The 23,525-nt window shown below is 40.2% G+C and overlaps 2 protein-coding genes across 2 annotated transcripts; one reads left to right on the forward strand and one right to left on the reverse strand.

Moving 5' to 3' along the window:
* The first annotated feature begins 1,505 nt into the window (after positions 1-1,505).
* Positions 1,506-8,873, forward strand: slc46a2 (solute carrier family 46 member 2). The gene is made up of 7 exons (XM_020609756.1): positions 1,506-2,282; positions 3,242-3,412; positions 3,684-3,917; positions 4,084-4,255; positions 5,304-5,387; positions 6,947-7,103; positions 7,431-8,873. The coding sequence occupies exons 1-7, from the start codon at positions 1,809-1,811 to the stop codon at positions 7,486-7,488; spliced, it is 1,350 nt and encodes a 449-aa protein (XP_020465412.1). The 5' UTR covers positions 1,506-1,808; the 3' UTR covers positions 7,489-8,873.
* Positions 8,874-9,489: 616 nt separating this feature from the next.
* Positions 9,490-23,242, reverse strand: snx30 (sorting nexin family member 30). Its single transcript, XM_020609803.1, has 10 exons — positions 23,125-23,242; positions 22,554-22,877; positions 19,983-20,198; positions 18,238-18,348; positions 17,976-18,134; positions 17,146-17,335; positions 15,793-15,992; positions 15,286-15,375; positions 14,529-14,681; positions 9,490-13,690 (listed from the first exon to the last, which is right to left on the reverse strand). The coding sequence occupies exons 2-10, from the start codon at positions 22,686-22,688 to the stop codon at positions 13,613-13,615; spliced, it is 1,332 nt and encodes a 443-aa protein (XP_020465459.1). The 5' UTR covers positions 22,689-22,877; positions 23,125-23,242; the 3' UTR covers positions 9,490-13,612.
* Between the last annotated feature and the right edge of the window lie 283 nt (positions 23,243-23,525).

A 23,525-nucleotide genomic window follows, 5' to 3' on the forward strand; every position in this document is an offset into this window, starting at 1 on the left:
TTCAGCAGGTAGGATGTCAGGTGGATGGTGAACAAGATGTTATTTGTAAATCAAAGGTCACAGGTTTGATCACCAGTGTCCTGTTAGTGTCCTTCAGTGAGGCACTGACCTGGCCGTGCATACTGAATGATATCCTCAAATAAATACCTTGAATATGATTATACACTGAGTTAGACTTGCTCAAAATACGAAGAATTACAGAACACATACTAACTCTTGAGCAACTGAACAACATTGACTCTCTCTTGCATTTACTGGGGCAGCAAGAGTTCTGGTGGCGCAACCCGCTCCACCAGCCAGAAGTGAAAACCGAGGAGTCGTGCTCATTTCCTCCTCAACAAAAAACCACAAGTTGGGTCCTGCTTGTTCTTGTTTTTGTACACATTTAACATAAACTGAAAAAAGTATTTAAAGGACTAGTCAGACAGTATTAACTTCAGCAGGCCTTTTTCAGGATTAATAAGAGATCAAGTACAGATCCTGTGTAATGGATGCTAATTTTACAGGGGCCTGTTTGGGATGCTGCCTCAGCATCTGTGCTTTCTAAGGTTTATTCACAGCGTGATTTGAGTTTGAAGCAACAAAAGCCAATGCCTTTCTCCCCTAGTTTACTGTAGCTGCAGCAGCACATTATACACAAACACACTGTCCCCACTACTGCTCCAGAGGGCACAAGCAAAGCTCTAAGTAAATCCACTATCTGAAAAAGCAACAGACCTCATGCACACACAGATGAGTTATGATGGTGTCACTTATTATTATTATACTTTTATTGTTTGAATTCATGGTGCAGAGATGATTTTATTTATCATGTTAAATACTGGTAGCTTGTTTTTGCCCTGCCGAAGAGCTTCAGCTTCAGTGTGGGGCCTCACACTGTTTGTGTGTGACAGATCAATCTTACAAGTATTACACAGTATATAATCTCTGCTCCTCTGTTAACCACTTGTATGCTCATACTCTGTTATTTTATAGCACATGTAAGGCTCAGATATGCACCTACTATACATATTATGAATATTTTCCCATTAAAAACAAAACTGGTACATGTGGAACTTCTGAGTGTTTCATTTACATGTTTTCACTTTTAACTAACAAGGTATCACATCCTGGTTTGTCAGATCATTTGAGCAGCATCTGTTTTGAAAGTACCTTGTGGTTATGGGGCACTGTAGTGTCTTGGTTTTTCCAACCATTTGCAGCTGACACCATTTTGACAAAGGTTTAAGCTACATGTACACATCACTTAGTGACAAATAACTGAACATTTTCTGGCTCCAGCTTCTTTAACGGAGCAATTTGTTGTTTGTCTCATATTTTGTCTCAGCTAATGTCTCAATAACAATTCATTTTCCAAAGGACAGATTAGTTAATTGAAATACATAGAATTGATTTTCTCAGAGGCTGCCCAGAAGGTAGTAAATTGGTAGCAAAAAAATTAGAATATATATATATATATATATATAAAATAGACATATGTCGGCAAATATGCTTTTGTTTGTTTGGAACCCAAAAATGGATCATAGTGAGAATGTAGATGTGGGCCACAGGGTGAGGGTAGAAGGTGGTTCCCCAAATCTCATCAGCTTTCAGTTCACGCCTTTCTGTCTCATGAGGAAGTGGGCGTGAGCGTGAGCGTGAGTTTCTCTCCCTTGCTGCTTTATTTTCAAGCGCGCACTCACGTGTGCAGAAGTAAAACAAGAGAGGGGAGTTTAGAGACTGCGTTTCTTCACGTTTAGACTGATTTTGGCATTCAAGTTTAGGAAGTCTCAGTGGAGTCTGCAGTTCTTTCTGAATAACCTGAAATCATGGTGATGCCGATCTTGTGTCAGACTGCCTTCACGGTGTTCCGTCACATCGAGCCGATCATCGTGCTGGAGCAGCTGGCCAGCACTCTCTTCGACACCGCCCTGCAGGTTGTGGTCAGGGACCGGTGTGCCAACGCCACCTTCCCCGGGCGTTCCAAGGAGGACAGCCAGCAGAAAGCCATGACGGACTTCTTCATGACCTACAACCTCATCATCCGGCTGGTTCCGATATTACCCTCGCTGCTCCTGGCCCGGTTAAGCGACCGCGGCTGGAGGAAAGCCCCCATCGTGGTTCCTCTGAGCGGGTACCTGCTCTCCAGGGCCGCGCTGCTGCTGGTGCTCAGCCTCAGTCTCCCGCTGGAGGTGATGTTCGGAGCGGCGGTCGTCTTTGGGCTGTCCGGCGGCTACTGCTCCTACTGGTCCGGGGTGATGACGCTGGCGTCGCTCAGCTCCACGGCGAGTGACCGGTCCAAGGTCAGTGTGGTGTCGCATGAAGCCTTTGTAGAAGTCTTAAATCATCTAAATGGGATTTTCAGTATCATAAAAAGAACTAACTAAATAAATAAGCAGTATAAAAACAAGAGGAATTACAGTGGGAAACCGTGGATGAGTAAGGGATTACATGAGAATCTACTGCACCTACTGGTAACTTGTTTGCCATGTAGCAATAAAAATATACTAAAAACCTGGATTATTCTGGTTAGTCACATTGTACTGCTATTATTTTGAACAATACTGTATGCAAGAACAGGCTCAATGATTAACTACATGGACTATTGTGGGTGTGGTGTATATTTTGTAACTATTCTTTAGTATATCACTTGTGTGATGTAAGAATGTTAACACTGTTATATTCTTTTTTTAGTATATGTGTGTGTGTAGAAGTGAATCATTTATTGCTTGCAAACCAATGATGGTAAGATGATGTCATGGGGTAGGACTGGATAAGTCTGACTTCTTCCTACTCCATTCAAGCATGTACTAGGTATAAGCAAATTGATATTGGATTGTGTGTAAAAATGTGTGTTGTCATATCAACTGTTTTATATGCTTGAAAGAATAAATCAAATCAAATCAAATCAAATAAATCTCAATTTCCGTAATGTTAAGGTTGAATCTGACGTCATTTGAAAATTTGCATCTTAAGAAAACGTCACCATCCTACAGCTTGTTTATGTTTTGACTAAATTGTCGGGCCTGTAGTGTGTTAAACAATGCAAAATGTTTTGCCTGTTGTGTAAGCAAACAAACAAAAACCACTTATTGACCTCAAACATCATACCCTCCAGCAACTTTTATTTGTTTTTATACTGTTGCTACTTTTACTTTTAAGAATCTATTTGTCTCCACCACTTGCTATGTAAAACCAAAAACAACAAACACTAGTTGAAACCTAACATGCTCCTGTTATTCATGTCCCCTGTCCCATCCAGGTGCTGATGAGAGTGGAGCTGCTGTACGGGGCAGCGGGTGTGGTGGGCAGTCTGGCATCGGGTCACCTGTTCCTGCTGTACAGCTCCACTTTGGGAGATGGAATTATTCTGCTCATTGTGAGCATAGTGCTCTATGTGTTGTGCCTTGTGCTCTCCACAGCCCTGCTGCAGGTCAGTGTGAGTGTGTGACCACCATCCACACCTTCCAGCCAATCACAGTCCAGACGTTTCAGTGGCCATGGTATAACTGTTGATATTGAAACAGTACCAGTAAAACCTAAGGCTTGACTCACTCTGATATTGTTTCCAGCAATGTCATACTGTCAGCGCCACATTTTCATCTTTTTATCTCCAAACCTATCCAAAATATTCACTGTACCACAACAGAGAACAGACAAGTTTACAGCTCACACCGATAAATGTGTATCCACTTCAATAAAAGGTGAAACAGGTGTCCAACAAAGAGCCAGAAGACGACGGCCACCTCCTTTCTCACGCCTCTGTTGACGCTCCTGCTGCTGACGCTCCTGCTGTTGATGCTCCTGCTGGGAAAAACATGGTGAACATAGTTCTGCTGTTTGCAGCCGCCATGCTGTACAACTTTGCAGTGGGTGGAGCCGTTGAAATACTGGGCGTCTTTGTGATGAAAGCTCCGCTCAGCTGGAACACCACTCAGGTCACATTTTCTGTATAACTGGGGGAAAGTTAACATGGATTTTGCTGCTTTATTGTTATTAGGTGTCAGTTATTATAGGCATAGATTTATTTATGTATTGTGTGTCTTAATGTATGTCCAGTTAAACCTTCTTTGTCTTCCTTTATCTCTGTATGTCTTCCTCCAGGTGGGTTATGGGAATGCAGCAGGCTGCATGATTTTCCTCACCAGTTTCTTTGGGGTCATTGTTTTTCGTCGCTGTTTCAGCGACGTCATGCTGATCTTGATTGGCATGGTGTCGTTTGCCTCGGGGATCTTCTTCATGTCCTTTGTCAAGACGACAGCCATGTTCTACCTTGGTGAGACTGAGCATCTTATAGGTCATGACAAAAAAACAAACAAAAAAGACACCATTTATGTCATGTTTTTCAAAACCCAAAGATAATGGATTTGTAATGATTTGAAACATAGAAAAGAAACAACTCTCAATTTATAACCAAACTTGTTGCCCATTAATCTTCTACTGATCAGTCGTTTCACCAGTGATGTGAAAGTTATTGAAAATATTTAGTCCAGAACCTGTGAGACTATTAGACCTGCGTATCAGAACGTTATCATATACTGGGGACTTCCATGTGGCATGAGTTGTTAGCAGCAGAAAGTCAGTTATTATGTTGTTGGTGACACTGCCCCACAGAGTGAAAGTATTTCTTCACTGTCTTTCACATGTGACCAGGTGGTTTAACAGGTTGTTCTACAAATAAGACAGTTTAGCTCCCACAAGAGCAGCTGTAACCTCTTGATGGCTAATACCGCAAATTTGGCTCAGCAAAAATAAAAATGAGGAACTAAATTTAGATTATGTTTTAAAAAAACTGCAACAACAACAACTATCCAAATTCTTTACTTGTCATGTCTTGTAACAGGTTGAATGGGATTGCATTAGCAGGTCTGGGGTCTCAGCATAAACATAAAGGAACTAAATTGTGGAACAGAGAATGAGTTGAAGCCATAAAGATATTTTGTATTCAGTGCTCTGCTATAGATGCCGTGTGACATTTCTAGAATTGGTGTGCCTGTGTCATACCACAGCTGAGATTTATAACTGGTGGTTGTAATTCTTGTAGTGATTGTTTTCATTCAGTACCGACTAAGTAGCTGCTAAATGTTCTTTTCACTCCACCCAAAAAATGACACAGTAGTACCAAATTTGCTAATGACTTCATCTTGATATGAAAGAATTGTCATTTTAAAATATTCATTTGACCTAGTCAGTCTAAAATGCTACGTGACACACACCCTGTCAGAGAGGACAGTAGCAGCATGATGGTGGTGTGGTTCAAAAGGTCTGTGGAGTAAGAGGAACTGATAGAGAAGAAAAATTAATGAGTGTTAATTTCTCTACAGCTCGCTCGCTCAACCTGTTTGCTCTCATCCCAATGCCCACGATCAGATCTCTGCTCTCACAGCAGGTTCCAGCTTCCTCATATGGTGAGTATGGAGATCTCTGTTTGTGTAGGTGTGTGACAGCACTACAGGCGAGGACCAAAACCAGTAGACGATCACTTACAGCTATTAAATAAACAGCAGTGTTATGCAAAGACATGCTGATGGTTTCAATACATTAATGTGATTGTAAAAGTTGCTGTAATTTAGATTATTAAAGTTTATGAATGAAGGTAATCCCCCCCAAAAAGTTCACTGTGAGGGCTGAGTGAGTAATTGGGAGTTAATCAGTTGTAATTTTTCAGTGTGAATTACATTAACCTCCATTGTTTTTGGGTGGCAACAGGGACAGATACTATATATCAAAAGCTGGGTAAACAAAACCAAAACTATTTGCACGGCCAGGTAAGGGAGCAAATGCAGTTTCAACTTGGGTGCTCCCATTCATTAAATATATAAACTTTGTCCTGTGTGCAGAAATAAAGTGGCAATAAGTAATAATGAAACTGAACATATATAAAGATGAAAAATAAACTAGAACTTTTTGGTTCAACTTTTTCCCCATACAAGATAAAACCAAACCTTGTTGAATCAGTGAAACCTGGGTTCATGATATTATACAAAAATTAAACGTTGTTGGAAGTGATAATATACTGTAGTATTAAATCAATGATGTATCAAAGATGAGAGAAGTACAGGATTAGATTATATCAAAGTGACTGCAGGATGAAGTTGTGGAAGAGGGTTGATAACATAATTTGAGTGACATGTCAGAAAAAAAAACCCTCATTTAGTTCTCTTACTTTGTCGTCGAACCTCAAATCCTTGAACCCTTGCGAACAACTTGTTGATTTTAAAGCACAAGGCCTTTTGTGTTTGGTTGGCATAGTGACTTCTGAATTAGCAACAGGTGTCAGTGCAAGGTTAGCAAACATGCTAAACATGGAACAACGCTTTCTTTGAATAGTCATTTACAGTACATGTTAACAGACTGTGATCACACTACCATCCTTTTTAGAGTATATGTCTTTGTGTGTGCGCACAAAGTGTCTTACATCTTTTAAAAAGAATATGCAGAAAGTGTGCATGAAGGAATGCTGCATTATAAAAACCTGCATGTGAGACCAGTCAGGCTGGTTCTTATCAAAACAGACTTGTAACAAAGAACATGTTCTTCCACTGCTCAATGAGTCCTGTCTCTGATACACACACACACACACACACACACACACACTGGGTTCACTAATGATTAGAGGATTAGGGTTATTTATTGTCTGTGCTTCTGCTTTAGTGTGACATCTGTTTGAAGCACAGGGCAATGCAAACATACACACCAGCAACACCAAGCCTTTTCCTGTCCATACGCATACAAGGAAATCAAAAATGAAAAGATTATTCAGTACAGTGCACTAAAATAGAACTTATTTATCAGTGAACCTTATACAGTAGAGTGCAGTAAAGATGTAACGTGCAGTAAAGATGAACATTCGGTCTGTCTTCCTCCTGTTATTTTCTGCTTAACCACCTCTCACTACATCTTTCCCCTCTGAACCTTCTTCACATGCCTCTCCTTTAACTTGCCTGTCCTCCTTCCTTCCCATCAGGCACCATTCTCACCTCCCTGCAGCTGGGTCTGAAGTTTGCCGGCCTCGCCTACATCCCTGCCTTTACTAAGATCTATCAGGGAACATTGGACTGGTTCCCAGGCTTTGTCTTCACGCTCTCCAGCATCTTTACAGTACTGGGAATGATACCCATCAGGTACTCTTTTTAGACTGCTCCAGAATATTAGTTCATTGTAGTAATTAGCAGTTTTTCTGGACAACACGTAGTTATTGGCAGTTAGTAAGTGGGTATCCATCTGCCAGTTTTTATTAGCATTTTCATTTGGACATTAAAAAAAACCTGTGCGGAAATGTGTAAAATTTTAAAAAGTCTAGAAATGTCAAATCTGAATGTTACTGTTAATATACTTGACCAGGACAGACTGGAAAACAAGTAGTAGTAGTAGTTCTCCCTCACACACACTTCTCTGCACATATACATTTGCTCTTCTTCTCAAGAATTTTTCCCCTCTTGTCCTTCCAGCATTGTTGGCTGCAGATTACCTCAGCGGCAACAGTACGTGAGGATTCAGGGAGACTGAAGCAGTGACATCACCATCAGCCTTTGGCATGAGCAAAAGGAGAACTGCCCTTCATTTGTTACAAGAGGAACAAACAAGCATTTTATGAAACCTAAATGAACCTCAGTTAACCTGTGAAGGCTTACGTGGACAGATGATTTGCACTGACTTGAGTCACTGTGTCTCAATCTCTGGTAAAAAGTTTAAAAATGTAAACTTTTGACCGAGATTCAGGCAGACGTCAGCAGCCAGCAGATTTCAAAAGTGTCTTCGTAAAGGCATTTGAGTAATGTCCACAACAAAACCAGTGATTTCAACATAATGTAGATTTGTCAGTGAGTGAAAAGCCCCTCAGCACAGCTTTAAAAAAAGAAAACACCAAAATGTGTATATTTCTCAATCCTGACTGAAAGTGACTGACTGTCACTTTGCACATTTAATCAAATTTGCTTTTGAGAACCAGTCCAAACTGCAGGATCATATTACTTCGGTAAATATCTAATATACTGTAGCATTTGTGACCAATCTGAGACCCACTGGGAGATTTTCAGCCCGCAAGTGTGGCACTCCACTTGGAATTAACATTTTACATTTGTTGTTATTTGTAGATTTATTAACCGAGAGTGGCCCAAAAAAATCAGCTGTCATGGCCAAATCTCGATTAAAAATCTGCTGCTGTATTTCTGTAGCTGAGGATAGTTTACACTTACTAGAATTACTTGCAGACATGCATCATGTTATCAAAGTGAGTGCTTTTAATCGGTAGAGTCCAAATGCACACAGACTGACAAAACATCCATCTGAGCAACAAAAAGGCTTTTTTAAGAGTCAAATCAGAATAGATGCACTTTATGATATTTTGGAGTGCAACAATGTGATATTGTATGTGCCAACTTATAAACCTGCAGGTCAGGATGACAGGATGCCAGTTACAGGTGAAAGGATGTTTAAAAATACACTTCTAGATAATGATGTTATTATATGTATATATATTTTCTGTTCACTTGTTTTATCATTTAATTCTGCATCAAGTTGTAAACACTTTGAACTGGACTGAACCTATTTGAAAGGTTCTCATACAGTTTGAAAATCTGACTTGTTTGAATTTTACATTTTGCAATTTTGTTATTTTGTCTGAACATGAAATTATCACCATATTTAAAACAGAACTATGACTTTTTAATATACAAAATACAGTTAGTCACAAGATTGCTTTTATTTCAAGAGTAAATATGCCTTAAATGACCTTGTGGCCAAATCTCACCGTGTGTCCTGTTATCTTGTTTTATGGATGTGCACAAAGGGTTGCTGTCGGTGGTTATTATACCTAAGATACAATGTATCTATTAAGATTGTATTGTTTTTTTATTAACATTCCTTTGGTAAGATTTTAGGTTTTAATTTGGTTTTGTTTACATTAAAATAACTAAGTGTAATGTAATTATTGTAATTCAATTTATCAGAAAAAGGGTATTACATTTTGACTGAATGAAATGTGGCATTTCGTGTTCATGTTCTACCTGCATTATGTTTTTGTTACATTTGATTTGATTTGATTGATTTGATTTATTCTTTCAAACATGTAACGAATATGTCAACACACATAATTTCACACAAATCCACAAATACATTATGTATAATATGAATAATTTAGGTCCCAAAACAGAACCTTGAGGCACTCCACATACAATGTCCAGATCACTCGATTGGTATTCACCCAACTTCACAAATTGACGCCTCTGTTTCAAATAACTTCTAATCCAATTCAGAGCCATTCCTCTGATCCCATATTTTTTCTAACTAACCATTAATAATTCATGATTGATTGTGTCAAATGCCTTTTTTAGGTCAAATATTCCTATCGTGTATTTCTTCTCATCCATAGCACTTGTAATGTCCTCCATCAGGTCATAAATACATCAGGTACATAAAGTCAATTCATTAAATCCTTTTGTACACCTACAATAAATTTCAACTGGATTAAACAAATAAAGCATTACAGAAGAAAAGAGACAAATCAAACCATCAAATATGTTCATACTTTTTATTATTGGTCCAAGATATCCCCCAACCCATCAAAAACAACATCAATATACAAGCTTATTTGTGATTACAAGATGTTATTCACAGCCAAACTACAATAGGGACTCTGAACGTAAACAGTACCCCCTGGGGAGAGACTGAAGGAAAAAGACAACCTAGATTCACATGTTCAGAAGTCATGTGAATGTCACAAACTCCTTTACAGGCTTAATTGATCAGGTTTATCCTGTGCTGACTTGATGGGAGGACATTAGGAGGTAAACATTTGATTTGTACATTAATTAAAAACATCCTTGTTTAGGGAATTTAACCTGAATGTGCTTTGTAGACTATGCCTTTCTTGCCCTTATTAATTGTTCCAAACTGAAACACAATACGTCCAGTTCAGCACCAGACGATTTACTGTCATTTTTGGCAACTGAAAGAAAGAAAATGAAGTTCTTCTGCCAGAAAGTGGTGCCACGTACTGAGTATAGTGCACAAAGTTAGTCAGTAGGCACATCATTTAAGAGGGGCCTTTTACGATGTCTATGATTAAGGAGAAGTGAATTAATCTGAAAACTATTGTCCTAACATTTTTCATTCCTTATATTTTGGTTATTCCAGATTTGTATTGCTAGTGCAAATCTCCAGCCCCTTCTAAAATATTTTAAAGTACTCCATAGAACCCTAGCCATCATCCTTTTGTACAAAAATAGACTCAGCTGTACCATACATATAGCTGTACATTTGGGAATATTGAATATACAGTACAGTATATTGCCTTAAGATCAAAAAAAGAAATTTCAGTCAAGTCTGCTTGTTCAGTTCACTTAATCAGTGACATGTACTTCATTTACACCAGATATCGGGAAAGTCTTGAGGTGCACCGACACCTCCCTTTGAAAGTCACAGTGCCTGTGTGCAAACAAACAGCAGGTACCAACTACCAATCTGAACCAGTAAACAAAAAGCAGAGGATGATCAAACTTGTTTGTTTTTGTTTTTTTTACTGTCAGACTTTTTTCCATTAAACATTTACCATGTTTGGTACATCTACTATTCCTTAGTTCTTAGTTCTTCTTTAGTCCATATACAGTATTAAAATGTACCATTGTTACAGAGAACATTTTCTACTGGCTGAAATCGCCACATGCCCCTGCTGTCTCATTTTCACAGTGTAATGCACCAATATCAAATGGTAAATGGACTTTGGAAATGACTGTATTCGACTTTACAGTCTGATACCGCTAATCTGGTTTAAAGTCGCACCATGGAGTTTGCTTGTAAACAAATTTATGCTTACATTGTTTTTCTTACAAAAACACATTGTATGTTTCCTTGCGATACAAAAACCATGCAGCACTACTAGTGGCCAAAAACTCAACAGGGGGCTTCCATTCAATGCATTGCCTTTTTCTGATTTCCTGGTGTTGGTAACTGAATAATAGCGACTCAATCGGTGAGGTCTGGATCAACATTTACAACGTTTTTTGTGCTGCATGTTTATATGAAATGTCACTGACTATAAAAAATACTGAAAATTAGCAAAGAGTTAAACGATAGTTCTTTTACAGCAGTAATTTGGGCTAGTGACACTCTGTGAAAGAGCCAGACAATACAGAAGGTTTGTTTGGTTTCTAAACACCTTTGACTCTGGCTCTTCGTTTTCAACATTTCAGTACAAATACAGTAATTTAGCATCCGTAGCACTGTCTCCTGTAGCTGCCTCGACACTGGACCAGAACAACTCTTCTCTCTCCATCTAATTGACTACATTCAACCTCCTAAATTAAAATACAGTATTTTTCATTTGTTACCTCGCCAATGTCTGGCAGTAGCTGCTTCATGCCTTTAAAGCTAAAGGGGAACAGAAGCAAAAAAAAAAACAAAAAAAAAAACAAACTGACCTAGTACTAAACCTTCATTTCATCACTTTCACTTCATTTTGGTTACGCTGAGGGCAGGCTCAGTAAGATGACATCATCACCCCCCCCCAAAAAAAGGTTATTCAAAGACAATTTGGCAAAAGGAAAGTTAAAATAAACCGTTTTCTTTAACAGATCCTCTGAGCATGCAGTCTCAAAAGTAAATCAGCACTTTGTTTCTGTCAGTAATTCGAGATGTAGTTAAAAAACTAAACCAAATGATGATTATATTGTGTCTGAGAAATATTTCCCATTTATGGGGCTACACTGGGGTTCTGGGAAGATGTCACTTGACTGAGTCTACCCTGTTCATCATTGGTCAAGTTTTCGCTACTTTACACTGATGAAATGAACATATTTGAAAGAATAATGGTAAATCTCATTTAAGCTCTTGGTCCTGTTTGATTTTAAATATCTCTGGTTAACTGTATGACTAACACACTACAGTACCACTGTACATGTTTCAGCGGTTCAAACTGGCACCACTGAAACATTTACCGTCTTCCTCTTGGCACTGTCATCATTTCTGCTATAACTGCCAACCTACAGTACCTCTCTATGGACAGAAACAAAAGTCAGAACACAGAACAGATTACACACTGACATGTAACTGAATATCTCAGGATTTTTCCTTCAAGGCAAGGCCACATCAGCAGCATTTTAAAATAAAATTTAAAAAAAAGGAAGGATTTGTCGCACAAATGTTTTTGGTCATACATGTTGCAGTGCTACAGCTTCTTACAGATGTTTCCCATGAGTCACAGCAGACGCGGTCAGGTCGTCAAACTGCCACAGAGGTTTCAACAGAACCAAACTGAAAATGATTTCCACTTTACTGAGTCATTTAGTCTCATAACAGGGGAAATAAAACAAGGAATTTGGAGTTTAAAGTAAAGGGTGCATCACTCAGACTAGAATTTCTGAAATACATGACTATGACTTGAACAGCATTCCCATCACTGAGTGATGCTTTCCAGCGAAGCAGAGATTTTTCCTTACAGCCTAAATTATGTTAGTTGCTCTGTGAGGCAGCAGCATGAATATGTGTAATTCCCCTGCTGTTCACATGACAGCTCCAAACTAAGACTTACTTCTCTTCAAACAAAACACAAATTCTGTTGTGGGATAATGCCACGTTTCTTAAAAAAAAAAAAAAATCTGTAAATGAGATTGACTAATTAAAAAGTGCTTTCAAACATCGATATCTGATGGTTTATTTAGACAGAATGAATTACAGTTGTCTCTCTCTGTGCTTTTCACTGGGTAAATCTGCTTAGTGTGGCATTTAGCATCCCCAGCTGAATGGCCATGGTCAAATATAAATGTCAAGAGAACCCAACAGAGGTAGTACACTGTTCGGCTATAAGCAGTTTGACCACGAGGTGGTGCTGCTGTACTGTGCTCAAAAGACAAACATACAGTATAACCCAAATCAAACTCATCAACTCCAACACTTGCGCTTGTCTGTATATCTGTAAGGGTGTGCGGCAAAAAAAAAAAGACAACAGACTTTTACTGAAGCCTCGTCTGACATCTGCCACTACACCTCCTGCCTTTTCTTTGCCCCGTCTGGCCCGAAAGGTATAATGAAACCGTAATGTTTCTGAACTTTTGTAAAGTGGTCAACAAATCAACTACAAACTTGCTTCCTAATTACAGCCAATCTGATGCCTCTGGTGTTAAGTTTTGTTTTTCCAAACTAACAGGGGATGATCTGAATACTTGTAGAAAAAAAGTAAGGTAAGGTACTTCATACTGCAAAATATCAGTATCTGGATTCAAAAGGTTTTCAAGAATTCATCTTCACATTTGCCTCAATGTGAAAATGGAGACAACAGAAAGAAAACGTGTCTCTGTGAGACCGTGATCAAATAAACACGAATAGCACTGGCAACCAACTGTTAACTGGAAATATGATGTAGAAAACCGTCATTAAGAACAGGGACAAAAAAGGTCTGTACATAACAGGTGTCTCCTCTTTCCCCACTGTCTTTGAACACACCATTTGCTACTGTACCACCTCCGTACAACCCTGTCTCTAAGAGACGACTCCCCCTCTGTACACCTCACAAGAGATTGGGGGCAAAGTCCAACAGTTCAGATCTGCTGCCAGGCTGGTCCTTTTCCTTGGCATGAGAGAGTGTGCAATACAGAGAGGGGGAGAGGGATACGAGCCGGAGACACGAGCAGATGTTTCAGTTCGTCTCGCTTGTCTTGTCCTCAGTTTGTTTGTCCTGGAGGAGAGTTATGAGAGACTCCCACGCTGCCTGGCACTGCAGAGGGTGGAGAAGGATGTGGGTAGGGGGTGAAAGGGAGAGACAGAGGGAGGAGACTGGTTTCATGTAAATCCACAATGTGCATGCATCCGTTTTGTTCAGAAATGCTAAGAAGCCAACTCCGGTGTTTCAAATACAGTAGTTCAGTTCCCCCCCCCCCGCTGCTCTGATAAGTCAAGTCGTTACGATCAGCCCTTGCTCCTGCCTCACTACCACCTATTAGATGCCCTTCAGCAAAGCATCTAACTGAGCAGCTTCCTAGTGTCTGCTTGTGTAACTGTGTGAGTGTGAACAGGTTGTGTCTACTGAAGAGGATTCAGGTACTCTGGATAAATAAAAAGGTCAGCAACAGATAGCTCATTTCAGCTCAGCTAGTGCTGTGCTGGATCTGGTCCCAAAGCTCATCTTGCTACACATACTAGATTATTTAATAGTACTGACATCTTACTATGCATTTACTATGGACTTATGGTCTGTAATAAAGTAGCCTTTTGCCAACAGTGACTAATGAAACATGTTTAGAGTATCCCAGTATGTTATAGGTGTCTCGGTATCAACATTTTTTAATGATACTCAGCACTAACAATCACCAACTTCTCCACAGACACCTTTCTATTTTTAGTGCTATTGTGAGAAGCATGCAGATCAGCATCTGCTTTGTCATGTTACTGGAGGGTGTGAAGACTAAGCTCCTGAATCCACCCTATTACAACACAATTGACACTCTGTTTCTGTTCCAACCATGAAAACATTTCAATTAGTGAGAACAAGACATTGAAATCTTCCCAAACAATTTTAAAGTCCATGCTTTCGCAGTGTGTTTACAGCAGTGTACCTTGTCATAGTAGTTGATATTTTTATCCGCCATGCCTGTGAGGAGCTGCTTGAAGTCTTGTCTCTTGTTGCTCTGCCAGCGATCCCAGTCTGCCTTCAGGTCAGCATTGAAACACTCTGCTTTGTCTTGGCATTTCTCTACCTCCGCTGGCATCTACAGCGAGACAGACAAAACTACAGCTACAGGGGACTTGAAGGGACATAACACAAGATGACAGATTACAGAACTGGAGGGTGGGCAACGGAAGTGGTCATTCTACTGGTAGGTTTGTTTTTAATCAGTTATTTGATGATATAAAAAGAGATGATTTGACAGCTTTGATTGGCGGTCTGATGCTGTCAGTCCACTTCCAGCTGCTTCTGTGTAGAATATGGTCGCAAAACAGCAAGATGGCAGCCACCGTATTGATGATATTTTGGCTTAATGTCTGCATAATGGAGGGAAGTGGTGACACCATGTCCATCGTATATGCATCAATGTCCATGGCTGTCCATGATGATTAATAAAGACAAACATGTCCCTTAAAAAATTAATAAAAGAGCAACTCACCCTGGCAAATATAAATATAATAACTGTGTTGGCCAGAGTGCATACCAGCTGCACTTTGAAATTAAATTATGTGATAAGTAACTGACTGTCTGGTTGAAATACTCATATTTAAAGGGAAATTTTAGGAAGCTATGGAAAACCACTGACCCTCTAGCAATTTTAGGGCTTCCATGTGTGAAAGGAGGTTCATAAGAAGGAGGATGCTTACAGGGGTTCTGTCGTCCTGTTTGCGCAGTATGGCTGCTTCTAGTCGGCCCTCGTACTCTGCTTGGGTCTGGTCTCGCTTCCTCAAAACATTCTGTGATCAAAACAGAAAATATCAGCTGTTTTGCAGCAACTTGCACTTAGTGTGACCTTTACCGACGCTGGAAGTTTTCTGGGAAACAACAGCAAGTGAAAAATATTAACATGCTGAAACAGGATCCCCCGCCCCTGCCTAAATTATGCCTTTTCCCTGTGATAAATAATATACAAACAAATGACATTAATCAGACAGTTTGTACCTTTGCACAAAGCAGGTAAACTCTTTTTCATCTGTTTCCAATTAAAACCTAAACATTTATAAGTGTAAACATGTCTTGACAATGTAGAGGCTAAGGACAATGCTTATTTTAATGTACCAAAGAAACAACTGTCAATTAGTTTTTAATAACTGTTTCATTTTCAAACAAACATAAGAATGTGACCCCGTACGAGCGCCCTCGTCCCTCTTCACCTTCATGGACTCTATGTAGAGCACGTACTCTCTGAGTACAGGCAGAAAGTCCTGGCTCATGTTCTCACTCAGATCCTCCAGCGCCCCACTGCATGTCGTCACGCAGCCAGCCACGCCCTCCAGGGGGCGTCGCAGCTCCTCCTCCGACCCTGCCCAGCTAGAGTAGACCGTGCCGTACTCACGCAGCTCTGTTAGGTACTCTAAAGAGAGTGAGAGAGAAACAAGAAGAGGTAAGACAGCCATGCAGTAGGCAAACAAAACCAGAGTTGTGTTCTTCTTTCCTTTATGTTGTTCCACTTCTACTGATACAAGACAAGACAATTCCGGATGGAAACAAATCACACAACTTTCTTTCTTCACAGGCGATAAGGAGGGATCAGCATGTTCAATGCAAAATCTATATTTGTAAATCAAACATAAGGGGCAGATGGTCCGACAACAGGCTGCTGAGTAGAGAATGTATAGCATTCACTTTTTTTTTTTAACCACCTCTGTCAACTCCTAGTCCTTCGTTATCTACAACTCCCCTGACTTTCAATTTTATTGCCTCTAATATAAAACAAGAACCTTCCGTTTACGCTGCAGATTTTCAGGCCACTGAGTGCAGCTCATCTAAAACCTGACCAGATGGTGACAAACAAGCATTTCTCATGGTAGATGACAGGTATTTACAGAAGCACTTGTCATGCAAGGCCCAAAGGTCTGTGGGTTTTTCTCTAAACACTCACCACAGCAGTAAATACTGTAAGTCAATACTGCAGATGCAGTGTTAGACTGAACCCAACAACAAGCACAATGTAGTACATAAAAATAGCTGCCAGTAAATAGTAGGGTAGTAGTTAGAGTGTAAGGAGTATTACTTGAGGCAATGTTGCACACATCAGTGTTTCTAAATGTTGCTTCCTGGTGTCTAAAATGCATGTTTGGAAAGAATTTCACAAACAAGATGAGATCAGCTCTGTAGCCAGTGACAGTACTTGTTACATCTTGGAACTTTTACATCAAGTTTTGTCAGACTTGTACTGTTGCGGTGATTTGTTTTGTGTATATTTCTTATTTCAAATGTATTTCCAAATTTATATAATTATTATTGGCTTATCTAGTTTCAGCTGCTCTGGGTAATAAGTGCATTATGTTGCTTGCTTTCATGGCTGAGTTTGAGATCATTTTGTTTGTAAAATCTCTCATGAATTCCTCTTTTACTGTCAGTTTTACTATCAACAATGAGTTAAATGGATTAAAACCATCTGCACCACATCCTGCATCTGTGAAACCACTGGTCCAGGTCTGCAGATGAGTGAAAGCTCAGCGTCCTCAACCACCATGCCTCAGTGTCATCTACTGGTCTGATACCTGACTGCTCTTTGAGGATCCTCTGAGCAATGCGGTCGATGGTTCCCAGTTTCTGGCTGAAGGTGTCCAGGTATTCTCCCATGGCGCAGAACTCGGCCGGCCGTGTCCGCAGCTTGTATCCTCCAGCCACGTGCCTCACTGACTCGCCTACTTTGGACAGCAGGGCCAGACCCTGGCGCTTGTTCAGGTCCTGCAGACACATAGTGACAACAGGCCATATTATGTCCTTTAGCAGCTTATCACCTACAGTATTTTGCATTGTATATTGTGTATACCGGTCATGTATGCTTGTGTTCTACTGTATTTACTGAGTCCAATGATTGTTGTGCTGTGACAGTCTCATTTCCCCACAGGGATCAATGAGGTCTTATCTTGTGTCTCAGCTACTTGGAGACAAAATTTGTGATTGATGGCAGGCATAGAGAAAACACACAGACAAGTAAGGAGTCAGAAGGTCTGTATCCAGTGGCTGGGTATTTTACTGGAAGATTAATCACTTAGATTTGCATAAAACCATGCAATATTACAGGGTGCTGTGTAAAATAAACTGCATACAAGCATGCAACAGGAAAAGCCCCTTGTGTTCCTGAATAAACCACAATGACCACAGCTTACAAACCTCAGAGAGCACCTCAGTGTGTTCAACTTTGGTGTGATATTAAGAGGCACTTCTGACATGCATTAGAATATATTCAAAATTTTAACAATTGTCCTATATTTATACATTACATTCTTAAAAAACAAAACAAACACAAAATAAAATGTCCCTAAAATCTGATCAAAGAATATTTAATGAAAAGAGTGAACTTCCCGCCCTTGTGCCGTCTTACCTTGGCAGTCAGAAAAACGTTTAGATGAGGGTTGAAGGAGAGGACAGGATGGTCTGCAACTCGCTTCAGGAACTTGTCCAGAGCTTTCATCCTCGTCTCCACAAACTCCTCAGAAAAACGATCAACCACGCCCTTCATCACAAACTTCTCTGGCAGCGGCTGGAGATGAGGGAAAAAAGGAGAAGCAGAGCAGAGAATGCAAATTAAGCGTTCCTCATAGGAAAGTGGGACATTAGGTTGCGTTGCGGCTCATGTGACCTACGGGGATGAGGTGGGTCGGCTGACTGTCTTCCAGCTTGATCCTCAGCCAGTCAAAGTCCTGGTAGCGCCGTCGCACACAGTACTCCGGCAGGTCAAACTCTATTCGTGTTGTCTGGAAAAAGAAAAAAAAACAAAACACACATTTGGCACATTAACTGGGATGATACAGTGTTTAAATTACACATTTAAAGCCCAATCCTGATGTTTAATATAACACAACCCTGAAAAGGGACCCAAATTTGTGTCCCTTCTACAGCTGGAGACCCACTGTGTGTTTCTGCCAACAGGAAGTACTTTAAATTTCAAGTCAAGGAAATGAATGGTGTGTGAACAACATTAAATAATGAAAACAGAGCTGGCATTAGTTTATTTATGATTAGATTTCATTGTGTATAAATAGGTTAATAAATGTCTGTAGAATGCATTAGTACCCAACTGCTGAATGATTGTGTACACAGACTGGACGGTGACCACATCTCTGTTCATCTCAGTTAACACAGGATTACTGTGCATGTTTACTGCCCTTGAAATACAGCTGACGGTGCACCCACCCACACAAATACTCTAACGGTCTAGTGTTAAAAGCCCCCCCCCCCGCTCTCAATTAACACTTAGGTTTGTACGGGGTTGAGATATTTGTCTAAAAGGCCTCTGAGCTGAAGCACCACAGTGCACACAGCGACTGTTGTTGTGACGCCACCCGACAGCTCCTGGCAGTGTCACCCTCAGAATCTGCTGCTTTCATTACACGATGGAAAGGCCTCCAACAGTCCTCTGCCGAAAGTCAGAGCAGATGAAGTCATGTCCAGCAGAGTGGAGAATGAAACAGAGGATCCATCTGATAAACTTAAGTTACTGAATGCATCTAAGGGAAAAGAGCATGTCTGCAGTGTGAAGAACCAGTCAGATAATGAACCTGCTAAATGTGACTGAATGTGAGGTACAAGCTAATGCCACAAGTGGTTGACCTCTAAAATTCTGACATTTAGAAAGTCCCATTCTTTTATGTCCTTTAAGGCACCCTGTGGACTGTGGAGTTTTCTTACAGACACACAGTTATGTTTTTATTAAGTGCATCTCACCAACTTGTATTATGTGTATTCTTAAAACCTGGCAAACGTTAACTGCATTTCCTTCTTGATGAAATATTTGCACAGCCAATTTTTTGAAACCTTTACTTTTTTACATTCGTCACCCCCACCAACTGTTCATCTGAGGAAGAACATGGAATGATTGTCAGAAGCATGTATAAGTGTGTACGTATGCCCTCAAGCAAAAAAACTAAATAGGGACTGACTCACAAAACACTACAGCACTACTAGTGCCCAGAACCACTACAATGAAAGTTTTGCATGTTCACTCCAATAAATACTAACTGTATTAGCATTACAGCGCAGCATTTTACAAAACAAGATAAGGTTTGCGGCATAGGAATCAGCTTTGCGTTGAGATCTTATAAAGACAGACAGACTTTCTTGCATTTAAACATGACTGTTCATCAACCAGCTATTAACTTTTGGATAGCAAACTTTTAAAACAATAATCAAATGCTACAGAATATGACAAATATTAAGGTGACTAAATGTTCACTATCATTAATTGCCAAGTATTTCCAAGTGATGCAAGTATATTAACTGTGTTCTGAGAAATAGTTAGCATCAACATTAAATATGGGTTAAATCAGAAAGTTCTTGTCCATAGAAAACCAGGTAGACAATGTTACCATGACACCAGCCAATAGCAGACCTTGGTGGAGACTCTGTAGGTGATGTATGTCTCCATGGTGGACACATGTTTCTTTGGGTCATCGACTGTGACAAAAAGATCACGTGTTTCCGTGGAGGAGTAGGGGTCCCGAGCGTCCGCTTCCAGGTCGTCATCCAGCTGCAGCCTGTTGAACAGTGAGGATGCAGAGGCGGGACTCGACATCTCCACCGGTGTGCCGTTGGTCAATCCCGCTTCCTGTGTGGGCAAATATGATACCATGGTGACATCAAATTCAGATGCTGCAGTGTGGAAAGGCTGTGAACAAAGAGCTGTTAGACTGATGCAGTCATCTCTCGCTGTCACTGGGGCTCTTGTTGAGGCTGCTGCTGCTGTGTACACATCATGCATCATCTGACACCACTCTTGTCTTTCTAATTGAATGATAGACTAGAGGAGAGAAATGGACCATTTGTAGAATGGGGATGCATTTACACAGTCTTCATACAAAATATACCAACTGTAGGAAAACAATGGGTAGTTATACCAGATTAACAAAAAAAATTAATTTCATTTTATTGTATTTTAGAAACTGATCAACTGATAATGAAGTTTCATTTTTAATGGTGCAAATTTTCTTGTGAAGTGCCTTTCATCACATCTTCTTCCTACTTTCTGAACAAAGAAGTGACTGATGCATTGATCAACATAATCATGAAGTTGCAGGAAAATTCAGGACTTGGATCAACAAAAACAAATCAAATCAGTATCACTATCAACTGGGTGCACAAGTATATATAGCTTATTCAAAGCTGCCATCCTCCTAATGCCATGACGGCGCAGAATGTTGCCAGTCAAACTTGTTCTAGCACTTTCATGTTTTCAAATGTATTGTGTAGGAACAATTAGAGAGCAAACAAGCTTTCTTTACAGGCTGCATTCAAACACAGCAAGAAGGCTGAAAAAAGGTGTAAAATGACAAATAACATGGAAAAAGTGGAAGCTGTAGACTGAAGAGACAAGTAGTGTATTTGGCCATGTTATTATTAGAGAAAAGAGAATTATGTGGTTGATTTTCTACTTCTAAACGCTGTTCAATATCCAAAAGTCAGAAAAAACAAATGTTTTACAGTGAATAGTAAGTGTTAAAACATTATAATTTTATGATGATTACTGTACTGCTGCACATTCAGGCAATCTCATCAGACAAAGTTAAGGGACAGCAGGCAACAGAATGTAAACACTGCGCAAAACATAAACACTGCAACAGGAAGATAGGCAAAACACTGAGGCAGGAGGGCCACATAACAGGTAATCTGACCTCCTGACAACACCTCTGACCAGCTGCCGATGTCCTCTGGGGCCACATCTTGCATCACATAAGGATGGAAATACTTTCTTCTTGGCACAGGTTATGGTGCACATGGGAAAGCAGTAGAGCTAATGTTCAACCTTAATCACCTTTTCTACTGTACACTCTTTTTTTTGTTTTATCACCTAACACGGACATGTATGAAACCTTCTAATTCAATCAGTGTCAAGACAAGTGCTTCACCTTTGTCGCTTCTTTCTCATTTCATCACCCCACTCTCTCTCTCTCTCACACACACACACACAACCACAGAGGCCGCTGATACTGTAAGTGCTCTTTTTCACACTGTGGTGCTAACCTGCATTGGTAATCACAGTTCAGATAACTGCAATGCACTGTATCCCTACATCACTGTGAAAACCAGGCAACCACAACACCGACACACTAAGACAGACAATGAGGATGAATCTGAGAACATTATAATGGGAGCAGGTCTGTTTTTCATCATTGCAAAAAAAGGTAAGTACCATACCCTCACTTTGCAAATTAGCCTTGCTGAAAGGAGAGTGAAGGATTAGCATCTCCTGTTATCAATAATTAACTGCAATACCACAGTGGCTGCTAAGGCTGTTGCTCCTAGGTAAAACAACAGCAGGGAGAATGAAAACTCTGTGATTTGTTTGCCTGGTCCATTTACACACACACAGCACACCTGCACAGATATCAGGTCCCTTTATTGACAGTGAATAGAGGAAATTCTGCTTCTCAACCAAAACATGCTTAAGCCGAGGTCAGGGTAATGCAACACCAGTTTAAATGGTGTAAACACATTACTCAGTGAACTTTTACGTGTGTGTTTGTGAATGTGTGAATTTGTAAACTCGTGCCCCATTTTCGCTGTGCACGTTTGTTTTTGTTGTTGTATGGCAATAAGAAGTGGGTCTATTTGTAAGGTGTAGTTAGCTAGTTAAGCTACCGTTTTGATATCTATCTTTCATCCAGTGATTCAGAAGCAAACTCCGGCGGTACAGGCTGAACTCTAACCTCCAGTCAAGAGCAGTAAACCTTAATGCAGGCAAAAAATAATGAGCACTGGTCAGAAAATGCGTAAGCTGATCATTTTTCTCGTTTTCTCCATTAAACTTAGATCAGTTTGCTATTTGATGGATTTAAGCTACAAACACTGGAGCCATCCTGAAGCGGGTTAGTGAGGAAGTTTAGAGTTTAGTTGGGTAAACCGTCATCTGTCCATACCCTGTTTGTCTTTAAACCTCTCTCGGTCCAGCCCCATCAGTCCCTACCTTGTCCCCTCCGATGGTGACGGTGACATCTGGCCCCGGGGAGAGCAGCTCCTCGGTGGCGGACAGCGGGTGGAGGATCTCCGCGATGGGCTTCTGCCCCGAGCTTGCCAGGCCTCTCGGAGCGCCGACACTCATCCTGCGGAAGGCGGGAAGTCGTGGCCTTGTATCGAGGATAACAGCTCTCCTGTTTTCCGCGGCTGATACGGTTAGAGAAGACGGAGAAAGCTATTTTTCTCCGTTCAGCGTATCTTCATTAAAGATGTTACACCCGCTGGTTGGCCACAACTGTCAGCTGACTCCCACTGCGCAACTCCGGATGTTACACTGAAAGAACCCGGATAAAAACATATGTATCATGTGACAACAGTAGCCCTTAAAGATAGGCTAATGCGAAGACAAGTAACTCGGAATTTAAAAACTGACATTTTATTTATATAAAACAGAATATAAAAAATGTAATCTAAAAGCACTAATTATGAATAAAAATTTAATACAACTACAAATACATTATTTGACAAAAAGGTAATTTAATGTCAAAACTGTCATGGTTTCTCAGTTTTCACAGACATACCTCATTCTTTCTTATCTCCAACAAAACGAGTAGGGCCGCTCGGCCTCTCTCAAGAAAACCTCATCCGCTGAAGAAGTGGCTGAAAGCTAGCCTATGGGCAAAAGCTAGCAAGTAGATCGTAAGATACGATTTTTATGCATTTATGTATTTACTTGTGAGGCTGCGGTTGATAATTTTAAACAGGTAAGCAGCGAGAAATTGCATGCTGTTAGTAATTGGTGCTCTCGAATAAACAACTTGTGCATGTGACTGACTAACCTATGCTGAAATTATGGAGCATAGCCTAGCTATATACTTGAGGAAACAAATTGTATTTTTTAGAGTCATTAATGTTTATGTGCTAACATATTTCCCATAAACAACTCCAAGTAACCGGGCTTTTATATGATATTTTGTTTCAT

This window comes from Monopterus albus, unplaced genomic scaffold (genome assembly GCF_001952655.1).
Source record: "Monopterus albus unplaced genomic scaffold, M_albus_1.0 scaffold102.1, whole genome shotgun sequence".
NCBI classification, from domain to species: domain Eukaryota; kingdom Metazoa; phylum Chordata; class Actinopteri; order Synbranchiformes; family Synbranchidae; genus Monopterus; species Monopterus albus.

Bases quoted from the DNA above. Each gene is read 5' to 3' on its own strand.
- snx30 (XM_020609803.1), bottom strand. From the start codon at position 22,688: ATGAGTGTCGGCGCTCCGAGAGGCCTGGCAAGCTCGGGGCAGAAGCCC. The intron at 20,199-22,553 runs GTAGGGACTGAT...TTGCCCACACAG, and splicing joins TCACCATCGGAGGGGACAAG to GAAGCGGGATTGACCAACGG. The intron at 13,691-14,528 runs GTACACTGCTGT...CACCCTCTGCAG, and splicing joins ATATCAACTACTATGACAAG to TGCCAGGCAGCGTGGGAGTC.
- slc46a2 (XM_020609756.1), top strand. From the start codon at position 1,809: ATGGTGATGCCGATCTTGTGTCAGACTGCCTTCACGGTGTTCCGTCAC. The intron at 3,413-3,683 runs GTCAGTGTGAGT...CTTCAATAAAAG, and splicing joins TCTCCACAGCCCTGCTGCAG to GTGAAACAGGTGTCCAACAA. The intron at 4,256-5,303 runs GTGAGACTGAGC...ATTTCTCTACAG, and splicing joins GACAGCCATGTTCTACCTTG to CTCGCTCGCTCAACCTGTTT.